Genomic DNA, 26,199 nt, shown 5'->3' with positions numbered 1-26,199 from the left:
TCCTCCTGTCCTCTTTTTTGCTTGTTGAAATATGGTAACCCTACTCCAGGTACAAGAATGTGACCACGGCTTCAGTGTTGAGTGAAGGATGTACAGGTTTTACATGTCTGATCTGGCCTATTTTTGAGAAACTGACCTAGACCCCAGTCCAGCAACTGCTTCTGTGGGGACAGGTTGCCACAGAAGTCAATGGGGATCTGTATAGAAAACCTTGTGTCTAAGTAAGTAAACATAGTTATGAACACCAGTTCATATTAGGAATTGCAATGCTTTGAATCTGGGAGTGTCTCTCCCTAGCAACAAGTGCATTCTTGCCAAGCCCTTGGCTTAGTGCAGACCATGTGAACAGGTAACAAAAAATGTGCATGCAGAAGGGTGTGATAAAAGTTCATGCCCACAGGATGCCTGTGCACAGGTTGCATAAGACACATGTTTTTCCCTCTGATGTGTTTAGAGACCTAAGAAGCAGGAGAAAAGTGAACAACAGTGCAGTAATGGTGGCAATGTGCATTCATTACAACTGGTGACTATTCCAGTACAGAAATGGATTGCCTTCAATTGTAAAAGTCACTCCTGGTCATCTCTCTGTATTTACACAGGCTTACCCTATTACTACAACAACAGGAAAATAGCTGACTTCCCCATGCTATTTTAAATTTATCCGTAGAAAAAGAAGTACCCCATTAATCTCAGTCCAGTGGCTCATCTTTGCAGTCCATCTTTTGCCTTACAGTGTTCCCCAGTGTTTCTTTAAAGACTACATTCTCACATGCCAGAATTGGACATCCATGTAGTCTTTTAATGTTCCTTGGCAGCAATAATCTCAGTTCTAGGATATTTCTAGGGCCCAATCTTATTTTGTTTTATCCTACTTCCTGGGGTTGTAAAGTTGTGCACTGATTCTTATTCAGTCTCGGTTTTAACCTTACAATTGGTCCTAATTAACTAGTTGTTCTTTGGAGGGCTTTTCAGGCTGTCTTGCATTCCCCCTGTTTATTAGTTAATGTGTATCCTCCAAAACACGCTGCTATCCTATGGGGGTAAGAATATTGAGGCAAAATGAGTGAATTGCTTTACTCTGTGTACCAGACATAGTGTTTAGGTTTTAATAATGCTTCAGCTAGTTAAGGGGAAAACACGTTCTGTTCATGTGAATAAACTTCTTTTTGTAAAAGCTACAGAAGACTAAAAGATGAAGAGACTTGATAAAAAGACGGAAGGAAATCATGGTGAAGCACTTCATTCATACCTTGGTGCTGTGGAGGGCGAGTGTGTATGTGAGACATTGCCCTCTAGAGGGCTGAAAGATAGGATACAGGACTTGCTGCTGCTACAATCATCAGCTAAACAAGTGTCATTCTCTCTGTCCCTCTTCTCCTGACCCCCACATTAGTTCTGAGTCCTGTGTAAATGGAACTGAAGGAGCAGAATTCTAGTCCTACCTCTGTTGCAAGATTTATTGATGGACTGACTGCAGCACATCGGTTTGTTCCAGCAGTCGATGAGAGCAACCTTCTCCATAATGAGCCCATTCCCTTGCAAGTACAGGACATAGTTCCCAGTGGAGGTCTTATTGGACAGAATTAAATACATTTGCATTAGCCAAATGTGTCTTCATCCACCCAAGCCTGTGTATGCTACCCAAAGCAAGTGATAAAAATAGATCGAGTATTGTATTCACTGGTTAAAAATCTTTTAACCTGTGCCCTATTTCAGATCATAAGATGAAATGTGTTGCTCGTTGAGACATTACTCTGTCTGTTTTAAATAAGTCCGGTTTTAAGCTCTCTAAGTGCATAGGATTTAAAAAATATGGAGCTCTTGAAATGATTGCAGTGAATTCTCAGTAAGATTCAAGCTGTGTTTGAGCTCGTGTGTGGTTGGTTTTGGGGCATAGTATTTTGCCACCATTAGGAAAATGAAGTTTCTGGAGAACCTCTGTTCCTAGGTTGGTAGAATCTGGTGGAGATGATTTGTGTTTCCAGAGGCAGCTGTTTGCAGATGAATTAATTCTGCAGCCCGTCCGTGACAGAGAACTGTATGGTATACTCCTTCTCCTACCCAGTAAAAGGTAAAAACTTCATAGGTCCAAACTCCTGCAAGGACACAATGTTGCAACTCTAGGCTGGTAAGGGCACCTCCTTTAAAAGGAACACTTGAATTGTGATAGTTACACTAGTACTGAAGTCAAGGGATAGCTTTCCACCTCGCATGTACTTCACACCATTTTTAAAAAAAACTAGTTAAGGACCTTTGAGCATGGTTATTGTATGCACTTGCCTCACTGGAAAATTTACAAGTGAGTTGATCAAAAGTTGGTAGAAATTCCAGAAAATATTAGCTTAATGTGGCAACTGTTGCTTAGGCAGTTCAAGCCCATGAAATATGGGTTAGGAGGAGATGCACTTTTATTCTAATCATGAAATTCCTGTTACAAGAAGTGATACTTTTTACAGTTCTTAATATTGTATAACTGCCAGCACTCTGTGACTTAAGGGATATTATTCACACGGGGAACTGAATCAGAGAAATTAGGTGACTAGGCCAAGGCTGCACAGGAAGTCTGTAGCAGAGCTAGAGTTAAACTTAGACATTTGGCGTCCCACTCTGGTGCCTTAACCACCCTCTATTCCATCTGATGCTGACATTTCCTATGAGGCTGTGATACTTGGTTGAAAAAACAGCATTCCCTATTGAAGCAGAAAATGTTATACTCAAATTTGCAATGACAACAGTAATAACAAGTTCTTGTTATAGATCTAATTGTATGTGGGTGATGGCTGTTTGAGTGACTTTGGCTATTGCAAGACTGTTTTAAGATTTAATTATCCTAACTACACTGAGTTTTGCACTGGTACAACAATGGACTTTGAAAATGAACACTGGGTTTAAGAAAAATTAAGCTAACTCTTGAGATTTCTGAAGCGTATAACAGTAAGTTTTCAAAAGTATTTAAAATTATTCATTCCTGGGTGTGTATGTGTATATATATATATATATATATATATATATATATATATATATATATATATATATATATATATATATATATATATATTCAAACCGAGAAGAAATACACATTCCAAGTTCAAGCTTTTGGTCTAGAAAAGCGTAGCTAGAAAGCAATGTTCTGTATTCAGTAACAATAACAAAATGCTTTGTGTAAAAGCTCAAGCGTGGGTTTAGGTTTTTGATGAACAGTGTTTAACTTTGTTAGTGTTTTGTGTGCAGACTTTGTGAGAATTCCTCTCTCTAAAGTCCTATGTAAAGGATGGTGCACATTTTTTACACCACTTTAACCCTTAATATTTTTTCTGGGGGGAGAGAGAGAGGGGGAAGAATAGGATTAGAGAAACTCTCAGACAAGTTTAACCCTACTAAATTACCAGCACTGTTCAGAATGTCTGTACAGTGTTCCGGTGCTCTAATTATTTTTCACACTCATGGGAGCCTGCTATCATCCCTGTAGTACTCTGTTGAAAATCCATTCTCTGAGGGATTGCAATGGTTATGCATAAACTTGTGCCTATAGAAAAAGGTTTAAATTCATAGTCTACTTGCACAGCGCCTAGCACAATAGGGCCCTGATCTGGTTAGCCTTTGCACCACCACAAAATAAATGTTTAATAGTAACTTCTAAATGTCGCTACCTGTGTTAATAATAACTTAACATTATTAAAACAGAGCTTTAAACATTTTAGTCTTATTTTTGGCTTATTACTAGTCTGATTTTACTGAGCCTTGATGATTCAACAGAATCATTTAACTTATGGCCATTTTTGTTTTCTGGTTCTTACATTGTTAACTTGTACACTGCAGATGCAGTGGAAGGATACTATTCCTTCAGAAAAAAACTCTTTCAGAGAGGGGGTCATTTGTAAAATAAAATAAATATGTAATATTTAAGTTTTTGGAGTCAACATTGGCAGTGTGTCCCTCTTAAAATTCTGCGTATACATCCAGCATTGCAAAAATTAGCACAAATGCACTTCTGTGTTCTGCTGTCCATTAAGCAAGAATCTATACAGCATCCTTTCACCCAATCAATTGAAGAAAAGGCTGCCAACAATCACTTGGCATTTTCCTGGCCGCTTTTGCGCCTCAAGGCAGCCTCACTCTTTTTATTCCCTAGCCTACAACTTCGCAGCTGGCAAATTAGGTTTTCCCACAGCACTGTTAAATGTCCCTGGACACCAATAACAAGGAAGTGTTCCCAACAAAGCTAATGAACAAAAGGGAGGGTAGGGAGGGGTTTCTGGATTAGTGTTATCAAGGAGAAATTTTAAGGTGTGGTGTTTTTCAATTAAAAACAAAACCAAAAAATTCTGTTTTTGTTTTCTTTAATAGAAGTTGGTGTCTTGGCAAAGCAGTATTTAGAGCGAGGTCTTTTGGTGCCGGATCGTGTCATTACCAGTGTCATGATGATGGAGCTGGAGAAAAAGCAGTCTCAGCATTGGCTACTTGACGGTAAGTAAACTGATGTGTGTGATTTTGGTATCCTGGGTGCAATAATCTTGTATCCCTCTGCTCTGGTAGCTCGTTGTGGATTGAAAATCCCAGTCCGCTTCAACCTCTTGAAGCCTATTTCTTTGAATAAGACATTACTTTCCCAGGAACTATTTCACAGGAAAAGAAATAAAACCAAGCACAGCTTTTCAATATTTTTACCAGCTAGGGAGAGGTGAAGGAGAAAGCAAAAACACTTCGGAGCGCTTTTAAGGACAGAGCTGTTCAGAGCTGGTCTCCTCTTAAAGAGTTATGCTTCTGAAAATGAAACTCAGATCCTACTTGCAAGAGATCACAGGTACTGAGGAAAGATTTTGTTAATTTAAGCAAGAGGTCAGAAGCTCCACTCAACATACTGTCACTCTAATGGAAGGGGTTTTACATCTCCATCATGGTAGTCGTACAGCATGGAACAGTGCCTAGTATAATGCGCATGGGGCTCTCCAGATCTCATACTCCCTGGAGCATACTTCAGGAGGTGAGGTCCGCTTTGCCACCCGCTGCTCGGGTCTATCTCGACCGGGTCCTGCGAGAGGGCATGCCCTGCCCACCCTCCACTCCGAGCCCTCCAGACTTTTTCATCGGGCCCCTGCCCCGTGGACCCAACCGCTCCCCCACCCCCACCCCTGCGCCATGAGCCGGCTGCACGATCTGCAGCCGGTCCGTTTCCAGACCGTGCCAAGGAAACATCTATACACGCTCGTGCTCCATACCCTTCAGGTCCTCACCCTTGCGTACTGCCCCGACACGAAGTGGCGGGACCTCCTGCCACCTCTGGAGGGTGAGGAGCCCTGGTGGGCCAGCCTTTACTCTACCCTGATCCTGAGGCCCGCCGGGGACATCAGTTGGCGGCTCCTTCACGGGGCCGTGAGCACTGGCGTGTACTTGACGCGGTTTACCCCTATCCCAGACACCTGCCCCTTCTGCAGCGTGAGGGAGACCCTGGCACATGTTTACCTGGAGTGCGCCAGGCTGCAGCCCCTATTCCGGCTCCTCACGGATATTTTGTTAAGATTTTGGTTGCACTTTTCCCCTCACCTTTTTATTTACTCACTCCCTATCCGTCGCCCCACAAAGTCACGGGACCTCCTGGTCAGCCTCCTCCTGGCCCTGGCGAAAACAACCATCTATAAAACCAGGATGAGGAGGTTGGCCGATGGAGTCTCCTGTGACTGTGGGGCCTATTTCCGATCCTCCATCCGTTCACATATCCTGGCAGACTTCCTCTGGGTGACGTCCACTGATTCCCTTGACGCCTTCGAGGAGCAGTGGGCGCTGTCCGGGGTTCTCTGCTCGGTGTCCCCGTCTGGTTCACTTCGTTTGTCCCTTTGACCACACTCCTGTCCCTGTTCTTTCGTTAGTTGTCCCCTATAATTTTTTGGTCTCCAGGTCCTGTGGACCCCCCCCTCCCCCTTAGGCTGGGTGGTGGGGGGATCCCAATAGGATAATGCTTCGTAGAGCGAACTGCTACCGAGGATGTCTACAGTCACCATTCGCCCTACTGTTCCCTCCTCCCCTGTGGGTTCTTCGTGTCCTTAACAGTCAGGTCTCTGTAGCCCAGTATCAGCAGTTTTCAGACTATGGGCTATGGCCACCAGAAATTCTGTGAACCTTGAGGGGCTCTGTGTCACAGTTCTCTTAGCTCAAGGAGAGAGAGAAGTCACTGCTGTGACTCTCTGTGCAGAGGAAGGGGGGAGGGGGGAAGGGAAGATGTACAAGCCCCTAGCTTGTTCCCCCTCCTTTCCACTCCTGTGAGGAGCAGTGCGCATATGTCTGGCCAGTCTCCCCTGGGAAGAAGGTATGTCAGAATCCTTGACTTAGACCAGCTTTATGCAGCAGACAATCTCTCTCACACTGGCGTTCCAAATCATGACATGAAGCAACTGGTGCATGGGAGTGACTGGACACAAGCCAAGATAAATCACATCTTGTTTCTTGTTCAGAGACACGTGAAGTATCAACCATGCATCGTGTATGCTAATCAGAAGCCTTAAAAACACTTTGAACACAATTAGCTTTTTTTTTTAATAGCCATCTTGGTTGTGAAGATGAATTTTTGTTCCTGCAAATAATTGAGCCCCCAATTTTACATCCAGAATCAATTGTGGGAGCACTCAAGTAGTGGGATGTCTAAATGCGACAAAATTGGAGCCCAGGTAGAGGCCTTTTGTAAATATCAGGCCTGAAATATGAATTGTTTTATCAGAAGTGAGTGTAGTGTTAAAATCTGTGATGCCCCTAGTCTCCACTGTTGCTTGCATTTAGTCTTTCATATGTTGCACTAAATATTTGATTTTACTTACTAGTAGAGCAGTGGGCTTGAGTTTAAGTGGATGTGAGGGGGTAAAATGAACATTTTTTTGCAAAAGTTCCATTTCTTTCAATGAATCTTAGAAGAAACATTTCTGAGCATCTCTAATTAACTTAAAGGTAAAAACTGACTAATGGAGAAGCATTCAGACACCATGGTAATGAACACAATATAAGCAACCACTTGTTCATTTACATTCTAATTAGCTGTTTGTTTATAAATGCATACGCTGGAGATTAGGGCCCACACTAGAACTGAACTCTGTTCAGAGCATTCCCTAGAGAGGTGACCTTTTCCGGTGGGCATAATCATTCAAGCCCTCTGGTAGTTCCTTAATCTGGGAATCCTAGAATTTGGCCATCATTAAACTAGAACTCAGACCTACGCCTCATTAATACAAGGGTTTATCATTTCTGTACTGAAATGTTGCTGTTCATGGAAAAGCAAATAAAGTGTCTCTCCAAATAAAGCAACCAGTGTTGGCCCGTGTTGCCATGAGGTGACTGGAATGGTTTGTGGTACTTGTGTAAATGATCATCTTGTTTCCTCATGAAGGACACCAACGCTCTGAACTGCAGGCTCTTGTTTCTCTTGCAGTGGCTTTGATTGACACCTAGAGAATTTAAGGACCCGGTCAAGGCTGCCGTTCAAAGATAAATTTAACTTTTTTAAATGCGTATTCTGAGTCTCTTCTAGCTGCCTTCGGTGTCTTTCCTCTGCTACTACCTTGTCTCTGCTGCTTCCCTTTTTTGTGCTCCTTCTCTGCTTGCATTAGCGGCACCACAGAGAGATTGACTTCAATCTCAAGTTCTTGTGCTGATGCTCCTGGCACTGAAATCCTGCTGTGTTGCTGGTGCAAACGAGTGACTGGAGGACAGATATGAGCGTGATCAAATCAATAAGAATACCTGGATGGCTAGATCAAGCAACGCTGCTGCAAATGGAGGTGAAAAACTGTCCTATTGCCAGGTCCAGGCAGGAAAGAATGGGGGATGTATGTCTCCAGTATCCCATGTTGTTTCTGGCCTGGTGGATGCTAGAAAGTCTTGAGGCCCCTTAACAAAATCTCTGTTCCCATTCTCTCCTTCTTTCTTTTCTCCACTTTCTGCCTTTGTTGCTTTTTCACTTCCTCCGTTAAAACAAACACACACGCACACCTGTGTGTCACCCACTTGCACACGTCAGAAAAGAGAGCATTTAAAGAGTCCGCTGTTCCCCTGGAGGGAGTAAATACGTTGCCAAGTGAATAGGTCTTCCTGGGGTTTTAACTACCAATATAGCTTTCCAGGGAAGTGGGGACCAAGAGCAGTCATGCCATTGGTATGGGTATTGTGCTCACAAGAAGACTCCTCCTGAATGATGAAGTTCAGGCAGTAAGCTTTATGAAGACTGCAGTCCACTGTGCAGCATATAGCTAACCTGTGGAACCCCTCACCACAGGAACTAGTGGGGGCAAAATAATGGGAAGAATTAAAGGGCTTAAACATATACATGAATTAATATAACTGAGGCAGCTCAGCCTATGACATCACAAAGGCCTTCAAGCAGCAGGGCTGAGATCCTTGCTTCCCTCCCTTTCGTGCCTGTCCTTAGCACAAGTGCATTCTGGGGAGTGGACTCTTCTTGCCCTGTTGTATAAGGTCACTGTACTCTAGGTAATCTGTCGTATTGGTGTTCTAGAATCGTCGCAGCTCCTGGCTTTAAATACAGGTGTAGAGAGTAAGGGTGTGCACACAATATTTATTTCGGTGTAGTCTAGGGTACTTCTGGGCTTCTGACTTTCACCACTTTGCCACAATGCAACGTTTTGGCTTCCCTAGTCTGTGCTGTTGGGACCAAACAGCTGACTTGAGTGTTAAGCTTAGGATGACCAGACAGCAAATGTGAAAAATCGGGACGGGGGTTGGGGGTAATAGGAGTCTATATAAAAAAAAAAAAAAACCCAAAATCGGGACTGACCCTATAAAATTGGGACATATGGTCATCCTGGTTAGGCTCCGAATGCCATCCTGGAGCAAATCACAAAACCAGACTTTCTTTTGGACTGTCTTCATTGGTTCTGATGCTGCAAAACAGCCCTTAAGGTCTGAATGACCTTGGCCGTGGGATTTAACATGCCCAGTCCCTGTCTCTCTGCCTCCCACAAAAAGAAAGGAGCTAGCGATGAAAATGTGCTCTACAAAGCAGAAAAAACAGCTGGCGTTGGAGCAGGTGCCAGGAGCCGTTCTCCAAAGTGAATTGTAGTAAAGGTGCACTATTTTGTGTGTGTTTATTCAATAAAAACTGACTGGAGAATACAAGCTCCAGCATGACATGTAGCTGTGCAAATTTGTTGCAGATCTGAGGTGCCCAGGGAGATCGATATTTATAATCGGTTTTTACTGCAGCATATCATTGCTGCTGGGTGGTGAGAGTAGCAGGCTTTAGCATTCCCTCTGGCTGGGAGGGATAGCGCTAGAGAATTCCCTCTGAGCCTGAGCAGGAGGGATACAGAGTATTCCTTTGGGTTACCGGCAGAGATGCAGGATGGGGAGCAGCTGACTCCTTGTACATGTGGGAAGGCTTCTGGATGTGATGCATCCAGGTTCGGGTGTCAACGGCTGACCTCTCTGTAAATGTTGGGAGTAGTGGGGGGTTATAATCTCAAATCATCCAGTGCTTGGTAACTGCTGGAGCACAGTACAGAACTGTTTTGGGGTTTTTTTTGGAGGTACTTAGACTCTTGCTGTGCCATGAGGCAGTGAGTGTCTGTGGTGGTACTGAGCTTGGAGAAAACAATAAGAAATTATCCCTCTGTGAGCAGATGGGTGAAATCCTGGCCTGGAATGACTGGGCTTATTGACACCAACGTTGGAGGTAATTTTGCATTATACGCAGTTTGCCCTCGCTGGATACCATTATACTGGACACTTGATTATTCTAAGCAAAATATGGCACTCCACACTGCTCATCCTAAACTGCTTGAAAAGCCCCATCTGCCCTTCAGAAATGTTTTCTCGCTGTTGGTATCGGATATCACAAAGGAGGGGGCAAGGTATCTTTTGTAAGAATAGGGGATGGAAGTAGGGATTTCAGGGTGTTGGTGATGGCTGTAGAAACCATCTCACTACAGTATCCTCCACACCCCTTGTGCAAAACTAAGCAGCATGTATATTTTAAACACTTGATTAAGCCCTGAAGTATGGGATCAGACACTGTGCATGCAACAAAATGGGCTGTCTAAGGCATGGAGTGTAAATTCTTGTGTTTGTGTTAGTTTGTTTTAAGTGTACATCTATTGAAAGCCTCGGATACTTATTGCTTTTGCTGTCACAGAGGACTGGCGGTTTTTCAACACCAGCGCTGATATTGTGAAACTGTTGTTCACCATCCAATAAATATTAGTGTCCTTTGTTAGTTCATGTGGCATTTTTTTTCTCTCTCTCTCTTCAGGTTTTCCTAGGACACTGGTGCAAGCTGAAGCACTTGACAGAATCTGTGAATTGGATCTAGTGATCAATTTAAATATCCCATTCGAGACGCTGAAAGATCGTCTAAGCGCTCGTTGGATTCACCCAGCTAGTGGAAGAGTGTATAATATGGAGTTCAACCCACCAGATGTACATGTAAGAGAATTTACCACATTAATTTTAACTGGAGAAAATTTAAATCTACTTCTAGATCAGTGATGATGTCTCCACTCAAGAATGGCTTATTAGTCTTTTTAAAAATATTAGGGGGAGAAATCCAGTACTTATTAGAGTAGAACAGAATGCATGGGAGTTGAATTCTTCTTGCTAGATAAGTTTTAGAAAACTAGTTAGGTTTTTCATGCTTGGGGACCTTAAGAGGACAGCTCAAGATTGTGTGTAAGGCTGTTTCCAATCAGACAAAATTTATTTAGGAAAATAAGATTTATGTTAATCATGGTGTAAGAAAATGTTCTACTATAATTACTGTGATCCAGAATACCACAGTGTTTTATTGTGCTGTCATGGCACAAATGATTATCCTGGGAGTTATGCAAGCTAGCACACAGATGCCATTGTTATCAAGGGAAAATACAAGGTGTTTTACAGTAACTGGTACAAGTGTCATAGATCAATGTTAATTATCCCTTTGCCTCAGATTTTTATCTACTATATATATTGTAGTACGTAAAGTGTCTTTCAGTGATATCATCTTACATGAATGCAAGTTCTTTATAGCTGGCCAAATTCTATCCTCAGTTACACCCATGCAACCCCCATGGCTCACTGTGCGGCACTGGTTTAATCTGGCACAGTGTTCATGATGTATTGTTTGTTTTGTACACAGGGGATCGATGACATCACGGGTGAACCATTAATCCAACGGGAAGATGATAAACCTGATGCTGTTGCTGCTAGGCTAAGAAAATACAAAGATGCTGCAAAGCCAGTAATAGAATTATATAAGTGAGTTTGAACGCACACAAGTAATATGGACCGTGCCTGTAAAAATAAGTGCTAAGTTTTCGTCTCCACAAGTCTGTTCTTGGGTTGCTCAGGGATGTTCTTGAGGTGGCCTCTCCCAAGTAAACTTGTGTATGTGTTAAGATTTTTGCCTGGCCGTAATCAGCAGCCATATGCTATATCTTTTGGGGCTGGATTCAGGGCCCCACTTGAGTGGCATATGGCAAGCGTAAAGAGCTGCAGTGGGCCAAAGAACTCTCCCAGGGCAGGAGCAGTGTAGGGGTAGTGGAAGAGGTGAGGCCGGGAGCAGAAATACCTGTTGTGCTCGCTGCTATGGGGATTCTGGGCTGCAGGGCAGCCCTGGTGAAGTTGCCTTAAATTAGAACACACCCCAGGGCTGCTGTACCTTATGCCAAGGCCTGTTTCAAGCCCTACAGTAGCCCAGACCTCAGGCAGTGAGATGTGATTCCTTTGCCTTTCTTTCTCCTCTGCTGCCACTGGTTAGCTAGATTCTGTGCTCTCTCTCTCCTCTTTCTTTTCAGCCCAAAGCAGAGCCTTCCTTGGGTTCAGCTCAGGGGATGAGGCTAATTTTGCTGTTAAATTTAATTATAGGGGGATTCACCATTTCTCTGTTATGCTTAATCTGCTGCGTAAGGACAGTTGACTCTTTTGAGTGTACAGAGTGTTGTGTTTAGAAAGTGCAGTGTAAAGGATAAAAAATACAAATTATAACACATGTGCCTCTAAGAGAATAGAATTGTATGTATGGTTTTTAATCTAGATTTTTTTTTTAAGGCGCTTTCTGTCTAGCTCCCCCCCTTGTGATTTAAAAAAAAAAAGGGGGGGGCGGGAGAGCTAGACAGAGCTCTTTTTTTTTTTTTTTTTTTTTTTTTTTTTTAAAGAACACCTCAGCTGTCAGCTTTAGATTGTGCTGGTGGAATCGCATGATTGAAATAGCCGTGTATCTGTAAGCAGAAGTTTATGAGAGGAATTGTGATCTACTGATTGGAACACAGAGATGGAGCCATCTGTAAAATGGAAAGATCCCCACCTGTCTCTTAAGGATGCTGTGTGTTTGATTGAAGCGGGAAGATTTTAAAATTAACATTTCTGATTCTTTTAACTTCTTTAGGTAGAGCCTCTCAAAGCACTGGACAGTGAGAAAGATAAAAGCTTAGAGACACAACAAAACAAAACCCGTGCATAAAAGTGTAACAGAAAATCAGTTTTAAGACTCCAGATAAATGGAGGTTAGTTACTTACTGGCAGCATGTTCCAGGCACAAAGACCACAACAGCTTTCTTTAAGAGTTAAAACAGACTCATGAATTATTTGTATTGTTATAGTGCCTCGGAGCCCCAGTCATGGGCCAGGACGCCTTTGTGCTAGGCGCTGTACAAACACAACAGAGATGGTCTCTTGTCCCAAGGAGCTTACAATCTAAGTATAAGACGAGAAACAACAGATGGGTATGGTGTCAGCATGCTAGGCAGTGTTCTCAGCACACCAGCTGCCTTCAAATGCAGTTTTATCTCGTGAACAACAGGACTCTCTCAACTCTCCATATTTATATGTGCACTAGCAAACCAGATATTGGTGTACAGCGTATTAAAAAAAGTCTCTCAAGAAGTTTGAAAGAACTTACCCCACTAAAATCTTGAATGTGACTTACCAGGTACAGCTTCCTTCCCTGTAACTTTTTTCATTTTATTGTTCTGTACCAGTAAACATTTGGAACCTGATGTAATAGGGCTAATCACACGAGTAAGATTATTCACATGCTTATTTGTTGGACTGGCTCTTAAGAGAATGTGTTCATGTTCTTGCCTATGCTGTGATTATTTTGGGGCATGTTTTGTTGTAATAGCCGTGCCTTGCTTTCAGCTCTGTGCTAACCATCTAGTGATTGAGACTGAACATTTTAAAGCAATGCAGCATTCAGTAACATTTTAAAAGTTGAAATAGTCATATGGAATGAAAGGGACATGAAATACAAGGGACTGAGGCCCTAAGTCACCCAGGACCCTTAAGCGTGTGAGTAGTCCCATTGAAGCTTGTAAAACACGTAAAGTTAAGCCCATGCATTGATAAGTTTGAGGCTAAGGCTTTTACCTTGCATTTCTTCTGATGACACATCCATTGTAATGTGCTTGGAGATATACTGTAATGAGCAAAGCTGCACTGCAGAGGGACAGACTGGATAAGTCTCTTGTATGTAAAATGTAGTACACCCCTGTCCAAGATCCTAGGTACATCCTTGGGCAGGTAGCCCAAACTGCTGCCCTTCCCGCTGCAGCCACCCTGCTATTTGTAGCACATGTACATCTACCTGAGCTGGAAATTACACCTCCCAGCTGCAATGTAGACATACCCTAAGTAGTGAAGAATCAATGAGTAGATTAGATGAACATTAAGCATAATTGGCTTTTTGTTTCTACTGTAAATTACACAGCACTTAGCAAAAAATTTGACCCAAAACTTGACCTGCAATCCAGAATGGTTATTCGAGAGCTTAGGCTACATTCATTTTCGTTGGTTATGCTCCTTTGTATGTGAAGGCAAGGGATCATAGACACTGCATAGTCCTAATGTGTTCCAGAATTTTCAATCCATTATACTGATTTCTAATCTTAATTCTATTTTTCAGGAGCAGAGGTGTCCTACACACATTTTCTGGGACAGAGACCAACAAAATCTGGCCTTATGTTTACACTCTGGTTTCCAGCAAGATCCGGCCTGTCAATTCCAAAGAAGCTGATTAACCATCTTATGTAGAGGATCAAGAATTTAATATGGTTGTTCATTTTGTTTCTCTGTGCTGTATTGGTGCTATGCCCAGTTAGAGGATAGTACAATGTCTAGAACAACTTCTTGGGTTTACTGGAGTTTACAGTTCTGGAAATGCAGTTACAGCCAGTGTCAGGGTGGAAAAGAACTCTTTCTGTAAAAGGTGAAGTCTGCTGGAATAAATTTTAGTTTTCATGCTATAAAGTATTGCTGATGTGATCTGGGAACCCTAATCAATGATGCAGACTTAGATATACTCTTTATCAAAAGTGACAAAGAATCCCATGGCACCTTATAGACTAACAGACGTATTGGAGCATAAGCTTTCGGGGGTGAATACCCACTTCGTCAGATTCTCAAACTTCACATGCGTCTGACGAAGTGGGTATTCGCCCACGAAAGCTTATGCTCCAATACGTCTGTTAGTCTATAAGGTGCCATGGGACTCTTTGTCCATTTTACAGATCCAGACTAACACGGCTACCCCTCTGATACTCTTTGTCAAGTCTCTCTAACCTGTCATGGTTCCCTCCAACCTACTCCCAAATCCATGTACATATGCAACGTGCTGCTCCATTGCTCCACAACACCCTTTTCCTTGGGATAACTCTACATGGCAACTTTTTTATTTTCTCTAAGAAATAAAAACCCTAAATGCACACTTTGACCCCATGGGGAATCAGTGAGTAACGTGGAAAATATTTACACTGAAAAGCTCAAATGTGAAGACAACATTTCCAGTATGAGTAAACGTAGAAGAAAAAATAATCCTGGGGGTTAAATATATACTTGTGCTGTCCTCCAAAAAAAAAAAAAAATTGCTGCTATACGATCTAATTTTCGCTAAGTGGTATGATATATGCCAACCAATAGACCAGGAAACTGAGTAGGCCTAGTTTGTCCATGAGAAATGAGTTGCACTAGTTTGTGCTTTGGTTGTTTATAACTTTTACACTACAAGATATGGGCATAGCATATTAGTTTGTCCGAAAGATTTATTCTAATGTCTCTCTTTTTGTGGGGGGGGGAGGGGAGGGGTAATTTTCTCTGGAAAAAGTTCATTGTATCTGTTCTGCCTTATAACTGAGGTTCTTTCTTTTCTCAGTATACAGGGGCTATTCTGGGGGGAAATACCCTTAGCAGGGGATTACTTTTTCACATAATAATGGAACACTTTAGGGTCTGGCCCTTCAGGTCTTACACAGACGCAATTCTCATTGACATCTGGGAGAGTTATGCACGTGTGTTGGATGGCAAGAATGGCAACCAATTGGTGGTATTTAAGCACTTTGTGAATCAAAAGCAAATTGTTCTTGTATATTCCTTGATAGTCAGGCAAAACTGACTCTGTTACTTTCTGTACGCATTGTTGTTGTAACTGTGTTGGTCTCAGGAGATTAGAGAGACAAGATGGGTGAGGTAATATCTTTTATTGAAAGTTGATCCACTAAAAGATAATGCTTCATCCGCCACCTTGTCTCTGTTACTTTATGCTCAGTCTAGTCTTGTGCTTGAGGTTATGTACAGTTAAGCATGCAGCTAATCTAAAAACACTGCCCAGCTTCTTGCCAGAAACCTTTCCAAGCACTGAATAAAAACACTGCATTTTTCTGGAGGTGTCTCGATTTTAATATAGGCTTTTTTCTCTGTTCAGATTTGTAGTTTCTGGTTACAGCTAATGGAAGGGGAAAGCTTTACTGTGTGTGTGTGTATATATATATATTTTTGGTCCTCTGTAGACATTCATTTCCAGTTAACAGCTACAGCTGCAGTGATCTGAAACACTTTGAACTACTAGTGATCATTTTTTAATTTGTGGAGGAAATATAAGTGTTCCTGGATTGACAATATTACATGTGAATGAATTGTGAACAAACACCTTTAAGGTGTATGAAATCTCTTCCTCAGTTTCCTTTGTTCCTATTTTCATGTGTTGAGTCATGAAGCTAGGTGTAGTGGTGGCTTTTCTAAACTGGAATTCCTGTAAATTTGTTTGACTTGATCTTGAATACTTACAGTACCTAATTAACAGAGGGTGTGATTTACCTCGTAAGGCCATGTCTCCTCAAGTTGCCTTATTTTATAAGCTATTTACGAAAAACCAAGATGTGTATTTTTGAGAAATAAGAAGCTGAATTTTACAGAATAGCCTTTAGAGAACTCTTTACGAAGCTGTTTCAGTCGCATAGTTTGCTACAGTCCACATTATTATCAGTAACCAACTAGAAGAGCTACCTCCATATTACAATAGACCAGTGGTTTTCAACTTTTTTTTTTTTTCCTGCAGACCATCTGAAAATTGCTGAGGGTCTCGGCGGACCACTTAATGATCTTTCCAAATGTTTTGTACCGTTAGCTAACTATTGTAAAGCGCTTTGGATAAAAGCGCTATATTAAAAAAAAAACCTTAATAATAATTTAAAGTTTTTTATTCTACAAATAAAAGCACACAACTCATATTTTAATATCAGTAGTCTTACCTTTCTAATGTGATGGATGTGCCCTCTCTCCCCTGCCGCGGCAGCCCCCGAGCTGGGGCTGGGAAGGAGGGGGGTATCTTCCCCCGCCACAGCAGCCACAGAGCTGAGGCTGGGAAGGAGGGCCGTCTCTCCCTGGCAGCCACAGCCCTGGAGCTGGGGAAAGTCACCTCTTTCTTTGGCCACCACAGCCCTAAATTCCCCCCCGACCCCCTCTTCTCACCCCACTGCCCACTCCCACCTCCCAAGGCCACCACTTCACCTTTCATGTGCATCCTCTCCAGGGTCCAGGCACCTAATTAGTGAAGCCATGGCTCCGTGGCTCCGCTAATTAGGTGCGTGGCCCTTCATTTTCTTATGTGCGGCCGCCAAGGTGCGCACCATAGAGGGAACTATCCATGGACCACCTGAATGGAGCTCGTGGGCCACTGGTGGTCCGCGGACCACAGTTTGAGAACCTCTGCAATAGACAATTTGATTAATTACAACAGTTAAAAAGCAGGGCAAGTGTCTGCTGCTGAAATGTCATAATTCCTGCTTTTTGCTCTTGAAAATACACCCTTGAAAAGTGGCTATAAATCTGTAGGGGGAGGATTCTTAGGTGGAACTTACTTTGGCTTTCTGAGGCCTGGGGAGATTTGTTTGAGTAGAACATTTTTTTATTTTAAAGCACCGAAAGAATTGTCATCCTACGTTAATGCTTTTCCCAGCCAGGAAGATGCTAATGTTTGTCTTGGCACTCTTTTGGGATGGGAAGACAGTGGATTATTGGTATGTTTGCACCCTCCCTTCTTTCATACCACTCACATTACATTGGCCCAGTAGTGCACTAGATTTCCAACAGCCTTATTCTGGATTCCATTTTCTTTCCTATAAATCGTGGCCCCCTCCTGCTCCTGGCAGTAGAAGGCACACTCCAGTAGTCCCAGGGTATTGCCACCAGTTGGCCATTGTCAGCACTAGCCCATCAGACAGGCAGGCATCCTGTGACCCATTTGCGTCTTAGCCATGATGAGACTGAGCAGTATTGCACAGTACGATCTCTCACTGAGGACCGTGACTGTTGCATTCACAGTAGTATAACTAGGAAGTTGGACCCTATTTTGATTACAGAACCACTGTGAAATGTGGTGAGGTAAGTGCCTCCCTTGCTGGAATGCATGGCTTTGGACTGGGATCAGACAGCTTTCTAAAGGTCATTACTGTCCCTTTCTAAGTGAGACAAAGCAGAATTGGTATTTGTACTGCTGTGGTATGAAAAGGCTGAGTGGAAAAACCCCAATGGCCTGAACTGATCTCTCCACTAGTGTATGGGGCAGGGTTTTGAGGTGCGTGGCGGGAACAACCTAGAGGACATGAAGAGGTGTGTGCAACCCTTCCTGGGAACCCATGTTGTGCACCAGGGTACGTATCAATCCATAGAGTTTTGGGGGTAAGGCCAAGAATGGGAGGTGTAGCACCAGTTATGGATCTGCTGGGGTGGGAGGCCTGGTTCTCAGCTGCCTATCCATTCTCCCCTAGTTGCTTTCTACTGAGGGTAATTATATAAAGGAGGCACTGAGGTGTTCTAAGGCCTGCTCTCAATGGAAGACTTCCCACTGACTTGAATGGAGCAGAATTGAATTACAGCACTAACAAGGTTCTCTCTTGTGGGAGGACAGGGAGCAGCCGCAGAGCATGCGGGAAATCTGTGCTAGCTGTATGGATGGGGAACTCCTAAAAGGGATCTACCATCCATCTAGTTAAAACATACTTGTAATGATTGGTCCTTTCCACTAGCAGGACTGTACTCTAAACAAAAGAAATGGCTTAAATTCATAATACATGTTAGCAACAAAAGGGGTTATTTGAAAGTAAAACTGCTGCTTGAAGAAACAAATGAGGCTCCTAGAAAACCTCTTCTTTCACAAAGTGGTTACGTAAAGGGTATTTAAATTATTTAAAAACAGGGACAGTGGGAGGTGCTTGTGTGCACATCTCTGACCTTGAATGCTGGTATGCTCCACTCACTGCATGGGACAGACCATTGCTGCATTTCTAGCCATCTGAGGAATCGCATATGCTGTAGTAGTCACTGTTTGTTGCCATGAGTGTCTGTTCTGTGGGATGAGGGTTGCCAGAAGGGAAGGCGCTAGGGCAGGAGTCTTCAGAGCACTCACATTCCCACATGCTAGTGAGAAGTGTGATGGAGGGAAGGCCGAGTCTGGGAGATGTCTGGATGGAGCCCTTGGAAAGCGACTGCTGTACGGGGTGGTGAAGAGAATAAATGTGACACCTAACTAAAAATTCGTAATATCTAAAATATATAGGGTTAAATTTATCAAAGTTGCTAAACTGATGCAGCTGTGGAGTAGGAGGAAAACACTTACTGGTGGAAAAATAAGTGAGTGGGAAGGGATGCATTTGAGAATATTTTCTGTTTGCCAATAGGTGTTAAACTCCTGCTGGAAATGCTGTGTAATCTCCATTTTAAGCAAGCATTCAAATCCAGGGTCTCATTTCCCTGCCTTTACCATCCTGCCCTCCAGTGCCGTTCAGGGGGATATATTTGAACTGTGTCATTTGGGGCTTTCCATTGTATCTATTCTTTTTATTTGCTTTTTGTCTCTGTATTGAACACATGAAATGTTTTAAGCGTCTTCCTTGAGACCATTCTCCTTATCTTTATCCAAACCTACGAAAGAGCAAATGCTGCTGTTTCCATTGTTTTTCAGGCTGTTGTATTTCATAAGACCAGAGGCTCTTTTGGGCATCTCATGCTACATCTTAGGGAAATTATTCTTCTAGTTATGCAAGATGAATGGCTTAGAACAACATTTGGACATGCTAGAGCCACAACAATTCCTAGATGGATGGAGACCTGCACCTTTGAGCTGTAGCTAGAACACCTTTCACTTTATTTATGCCTCTCTCTCTGTTCATTAGTAGCCTTAGCCTTTTTTACATGCATGTATAATATTTCATATTGGGCTTTCTAAACATTAATTAGTCCTTAGGCAGTGCATGCTACCCCTATTTTGCAGATGGAGTATGTGACTTGTCCGAGATCACTTGCTGACTCTGAGCGTGAGGCTGTAATCCTGTGCACAGTGCATTGGACTGCGTGTGTGTAACCTTCTGCTGAAGAAATGACAAAACTACCTGTTGGAGATACGTCCATCCCCCGTTCCCACACAGTATCTGCAAACGCCATTCTTGGTTGCCTTTCTTCTGCAACTGTTTTTAATTGTTAGGTTTCCCTTAAAGTTACCATATTTAGAAGATGATTGTTGCATGTCCAGGTTGTTTTGAATGAGAGAACGTTGTGCATTAATCATAGGACTGGAAGGGACCTCAAGAGGTCATCTAGTCCAGTCCCCTGCACTCATGGCAGGACAAAGTATTATCTAGACCATTCCTGACAGGTGTTTGGAGATTTTTTAAGAGCAGGTCAGACAAAGATGGAGATTCCATAACCTCCCTAGGCACTTTATTCCAATGCTTAACAACCCTGACAGGAAGATTTTCCTAATGTCCAACCTAAACCTCCCTTGCTGCAATTTAAGACCATTGCTTCTTGTCCTATCCTCAGAGTTTAAGAAGAACAATTTTTCTCCCTCATCCTTGTAACAACCTTTTATGTACTTCAAAACTGTTCTCACATCCCCTCTGTCTTCTCTTAATGTTCTTAGATTTTAAATTCACTGATACTGTCTCCACTGCTGGCAGTTTTCAAATTTAGATTGGATGTTTTTTTAAAAAATATAATCTGGGAATTATTTGGGTGAAGTTCTATGGCCTGTGTTATACAGGAGGCCACACTAGATGATCACAATGGTCTCTTCTGACCTTGGAATCTGTGAATCTATGAAAATCGCAATCGCTATTCTTTGTGGCATCTACAAACTTTTTTTTAATGTCAATTTTTTAAAGAGGTGTAAATTCTTTACATCAATTTGACACCTGATCACCTTGGGGATAATACTATATTTACATACCACAGCAGGGCATTGGTGGCTCGACATAAAGCACTGTATAAGTATGAAGTGTTTATTTCAAAGAGTTGGCACTCACAGCATGTGCATTCTTCAGGGTTTAATGATGCTATGGATTGGAGTGGTAGCGTATTAGGAAGTATACTAACACTATACACTACACATGGTTGCACTGGCATTTCAGCACTGGGTTTTTAGTTTTGAGTTTGTAAGATGGCTGCCACACCTGTTCTTTAGTGCAAGCAGAATCCAGGAGACCCTGAATTGGGATAGGAACCCCAAAACTCACTTGAAACTGGGTACAATCTGGTAATCTGTGTCAAATCCAACAATTTATGATGATTCCGCTCATCCCAGAGTCCAGCTCTACCTTTTTAGTTGTCTATGGTGTGTGCAAAGGGGTGGGGGGTTTGGAGTGTACAGTTAAAGGGATGGAATGGATGGGTGTGTATTTACCTTAGAACAGCTATGGGAGGGCTTGTTAGAGGTTTTAGGCCCTAAATAAATCAACTTTTTTTTAAGGAGAGGAACAGGTCTGGTTTTACAAGGCATGCACTAATTAAATATTGCTGTGCAAATTATCTAGATACTTGTATTGTGTTTTTAAAGGATGGATCCAATCATTGCAGAGATAAACATCTTCAGTTTGAACTGCATCCCATCCCACAGCAGTTGAGTCACAGAATCTACCTAAGTTAGTTACACCTCTACCCCGATATAACGTGACCCGATATAACACGAATTCGGATATAACGCGGTAAAGCAGTGCTCCGGGGGGGAGGGCGGGGTGGGGCTGCACACTCTGGCGGATCAAAGCAAGTTTGATATAACGTGGAAAGATTTTTTGGCTCCTGAGGACAGTGTTCTATTGGGATAGAGGTGTATTTTACTTCAGCTTTCTCCTACAGTCTGAATCCTCCTGTCAGAACACAACACAATTCCCCACTCCATCCCCTGACTTTGGTACTTTACTGTGAATCTTATGCATATTTTTTTTTTAATAAAGTGGTGACAGTTCTGTAATAAACCAAAGTCGGGGTTGGGAGGAGGAGGTTTCCTCTGTCTGTCCTCTTGCCTAGGGAACCATTTGGTACTTGTATGTTTGCTGATGGCTGTAAATATAACCGCGGGTTTATTCTTGGATGGTCTCGTCCCTGGAGAATCACTACAGCTATATTGCCATTTGGTATATGTAAATAAATGTTTTCCCCCTGCTTCTACCTGTTTTACATGGTGTTTAATTTGTGGCAAGACCTGGCACTAAGATCACCCTCTTTGGTGAGCACCAGCTGTGTACTTGCTCCTGTGTGTGCAGAAGGAGACAGTCCCTGCCTCTGGGATCTTGCAATCTATGGCCTCTGTCCTGCAAACTTCTCTACATGGCACTTTTGATTTTTTATTTTCCGCTGGGGATTTAAGGAGCTTAGCTTTGCAGTTTGGAGACGCAAATACCTGGATCAGTGCAGAGATGTATTCATGCTTTTGGCAGGATGAGTTTACAGGGACTACTTTGGGAAGGTAATGCTGTCAGCAAAGGAAGAACTTGCTTTTTGGGTAACTCCTTCCCCTGCCCCTCTAATAGTAATGCAGCCTTCTGCTCCTGGGGTTATTGTGTCTCTGGTTGCTTAATTATTTTTCCCAATGAAGGAATTTGCATTGAATGCAACTGAATCACATTAGGGAACTTTTTTGTGTACATTGTCCAGAAATCTAGATACATTTTTGCATCTCTGCAGAATGTAACAATTGAAATAATAACAAAATTGATTACCCCCCATTTATCTTGAGCACCCCTCTCTCTATGTACGTGTGAAAGTTTGGCCTGGGCATCCTGGTGACTGAGTCCCTATCAAGACCCGTTTTAAAGCTTTTCAAACAGGAGTCTTCGTTAATCAAGGAGACAAGAAATCAGTGTGTAGCAGTAAGAAGTCAAGCCACTTCTCCCCACGGCTCCCTGTCTCTGCTTTGTTCCTCCCCACACCATGCCTCCTAATTGGGAGGTCATCTGTCTGTGTGGTACCCCACTGTACTGCCTTTCTGCTGTCTCTTGAACTCTCAATGCATCACTTTTAATGCAAGAGATATTTGATGCATCATTGTGACTGCAAGAAGCCTGGAGGCATTTGCCCAGCTGAAGTCTTTTATTGGCAAGACCTGGTTCCTCTTTTAGCTCCACTGGGTGACCTTTGTGTCTCTTCCTGAAGTCAATGGGCAGTAATTCCATTACTGAATGAACCAGGGCCACTCTGTCACGAAGACCACATAGCCACCATTACGACCATTCAACAGGTTCAATGCACTCAGAAGAGCACTGACTGAAGAGATGTGAACAGATTTAGTTACTCTAGTGACACAAGTAGGCATCTGTCGTTCTAGTCTGATGCTGACCCGCAACACTGGAAAGGACTTAAATCAAAAAAGGATCTGGAATTGCAGTGAGACTGTAGTGAAATCTGAATTTGAGTCAGTCCTGACGTCAGCTTGCTAAGCTTTAGAGCTCTCCCTTACATCATAAACCAAACAGCACACTAAGGGGTTTCTTTGTCTATTATAACAATTTATTTCTCCACAAAGGCAAGTTTACACTGCAGTAACCAAGTATGGGGTAATATGGAATTATAACAAAATGTTCCAGGAGTGGGAAGCAACATTTAATAAGATGATTGTATTTGTCCTAAGGAAAATACCAAGGAAAAGAACACTCCTTTCTGCTCAGCTGTTAGATACAACAGAGAGTGCAGATTAGCTGAGTCATCTGTTCCTAAATAAGTTGCCTAACTACATATAAACCAGCACCTGATAAACAGGCACTTTATTCTTACGATAAACTTTGCATTTACATCTAGCATTTTGTATCCAAGAATCTGAAAGCATTTCACAAACATTTAATTAAATCTCTCAATTCCTGTGAAGGAGGGAAGTGTTCTTATCCCCATTTTACAAATGGGTAAATGGAGACGCATACTTATAAGTGACTTATCCAAGGCCCCAGAGTCTATTAGTGGCATGGGTTTGACCTGGAATCCTGTTTCCTAGTTCTAGGTTCTCTCCACTAGACCATTAAACTGTCACTTGTCAAGATACCGTTTGTGATAATTGTGACAATTTATCTTAAGTCCACATAATTCCCTTGATACTAGGAAGCCTGTTGACTTGTTACTGTTTGTTAAAACACTTGCTACGTGTATGAATTGGGCTATTGTTTCATGTGGGGAGGTAATCAGTTTATAAGCCTCTTCCTTTCTCCCCAGTACCTCCTACTGGTAGGAAAGGGCTAAATTCTAGCACTACTGTACTTTTCAGTGTCATTACTAGAAAGTTACTGATGTTACTACTATTACAGTAAATGATTAGCACTTATTTTTAATCTACTGTTGAGAGTGGAGCACACCTGCTTCAAGATTCTCTTTCCATCACTTATTGGTGGAGGTTTTAACTGCTTTTATCTTTGGTAATCTACCATCAGGATGTCTGTCTTGGTGCTAATCTTGTACACTAGTTTCTGTTGTAAGACGCTTCAGAGCCAATAGCCTGAACCTGATTCTTCCCTGCCACTTGTGTAAATCACAGGGTAATACTTTACACAGTTGTAAATGATGACATAAGGCTCAGGGCAATGCAGAACCAGGCCCACTATGAGAAAATGATCTTGAACATGCCTTTGCCAGATCATATGCTATGAATGCTCCAAATGATTGTAGTCAGCGCTCAGCAGTCTTGAACTGGGGGAAGAACCTCCAACATTCGTAGCTTTTGGTTTCGCTTTCAGCCAAAAATTTAAATATGACCTCTTTCCATAGCCAGAAACTCTAAAGGGCTTGTATGGTGAGCAAAGAATGGCTATGCCAGGCACTTCCTAATATATTAGATCACATTTCTTCAGTGCATGAAGGGGATCTAGGACTTTATTGATAACATCCATGGGGACAGGAATTATTTTTCTATTAGAGTAGACAAAGAGTGAGCAAGAGCAGTGCATGGTTGGTTTTATGGATTTTTTTTTTTAATGGCGGTAGTAATATGAGGAGGCATCTTGAGTTTAAAAAGCCTGTACAAAAGAAGAATTGGGTTACCAATTGTTTACTTTCCCATTTATTTGTGAATGCCCATTTCCTTACAGGAACAAACACTCACCCAAATGCTTTCTTCACCTATTCCCTTCAGCAAGGCTGTCTGTGCTCAACCAGTTCTCACAGGTGCTGTCATTAAATTCCAAGCCTGGATAGTACAAGTTCTGGGTTACATTTTTGCCTTATTAAAACCTGTCCCCCAATTCCATCCATGTTACCTCCCGTTCCATTTAATGTATAAAACATGCCCTGGATGTAGGGCTCTTCTCTGGCCAGCAGGCATTACCATAGAGCAGGGGTCGGCAACCTTTCAGAAGTGGTGTGCCGAGTCTTCATTTATTCACTCAGATTTAAGGTTTTGCGTGCCGGTAATACATTTTAAGGTTTTTAGAAGGTCTCTTTCTCTAAGTCTATAATATATAACTAAACTATTGTTGTATGTAAAGTAAATAAGGTTTTTAAAATGTTTAAGAAGCTTTATTTAAAATTAAATTAAAATGCAGAGCCCCCCAGACCAGTGGCCAGGACCCGGGCAGTGTGAGTGCCACCGAAAATCAGCTCGCGTGCCGCCTTTGGCACGCGTGCCATAGGTTGCCTACCCCTGCCATAGAGCATTTCACCAGAGGTCTGATTTTCAGAGGTGCTGACCATCCACATTCTCCATTGACATCAGTGGGAATTTCTGGTGCCTGGAACCTCTGAAATTCATCTGGGTGACCTTAATTTCAGAAGCAACAGCCTAATATTTCAACACGCATCTGCTCACTTCCTGGTGCTTAGCACTCTCATACTCACCAAGATTGCTTAAAGTAGTGTCTTTTGTTTGTCGAACCAGTCAAACCAGATTTGTATGAATCCTTGCTGTTTGTGGAATACTGTGGTTCAGCTCCCCTCCCTTGTGAGTTCCATGTGTACAACCAAGCTGCATGAAAAGCAAATATTTAGTAATTTAGCTTCACTGCTTGTATTCTACTTAGTTCATTGTTCTTTTTGGCTGTGATGTTTCTCAGAGCTGGGTCTTTGGGCCCCTCTAAAAGCCCATGAGCTCCTCAGATTTGGGAGAACTGGAGATGTAAAGGACATTCCAGTTACAAAGTTTCTAGCCCGTTTTCCTTTGCACATGTAAAGACCTAAATTGAAAGGAAACTTCACTTTCATTTCTGCAACTGGGAGCTGGAAGGCGTCTGATCAGCATAACATACTTTTATGTAAAAAATTAGTCAAATTTGGGATGTATCTAAGTGAGTCCTCTTTCAAAACCACTCTTAAATCCTTCTGTTATCCCTGTGCAAACGGGGATAAAGTTGCACAGAGAGAATTGTTTTGCAAATCTGTGCAAAATATTAAGGCCAACTGTGAATCAAATAAGCTAAAGAGGAGCTGGCCTGTTCTGTATTTGGACAGTATAACATCAACCATCTCCAGGACATTGTGGACTTAGCACCTGGAAAGATTGGGGTGGGGTAGTGGGGGGACAAGTTTCCAGGAAGGAAAGAGACAGGAGGAATCAGCAGAGTTCTACTCCACCCCCCCACACACCCCAATTTGAGTTATGGTATGTTCCTCCAGGCTTCTGCAATGAAAATATTGTGAATAAAACACCTTTCTTAATCACCATTGCTGTATTCAATGTTATGGAAACTGTGACTCGTCAAGCTTCAG

The 26,199-nt window shown here is 42.4% G+C and overlaps 1 protein-coding gene across 1 annotated transcript in view; it reads left to right on the top strand.

Annotated features, from left to right (window-relative positions):
* AK4 (adenylate kinase 4) overlaps positions 1-21,687 on the top strand; it is a 44,718-nt gene extending 23,031 nt beyond the window's left edge. The window contains exons 3-7 of the mRNA XM_054038660.1: positions 4,348-4,467; positions 10,250-10,422; positions 11,114-11,232; positions 13,877-14,024; positions 16,304-21,687. Coding sequence (XP_053894635.1) covers positions 4,348-4,467; positions 10,250-10,422; positions 11,114-11,232; positions 13,877-13,991 — 527 coding nt within the window. The 3' untranslated portion in view covers positions 13,992-14,024; positions 16,304-21,687. The remainder of the gene's footprint in view (positions 1-4,347; positions 4,468-10,249; positions 10,423-11,113; positions 11,233-13,876; positions 14,025-16,303) is intronic.
* The last annotated feature ends 4,512 nt before the right edge of the window (positions 21,688-26,199 follow it).

This window comes from Malaclemys terrapin, chromosome 8, assembly GCF_027887155.1.
Source record: "Malaclemys terrapin pileata isolate rMalTer1 chromosome 8, rMalTer1.hap1, whole genome shotgun sequence".
Taxonomy (NCBI): domain Eukaryota; kingdom Metazoa; phylum Chordata; order Testudines; family Emydidae; genus Malaclemys; species Malaclemys terrapin.
The sequence above is the reverse complement of the archived record's forward strand: the minus strand, read 5'-3'. Positions and strand labels throughout refer to the sequence as shown.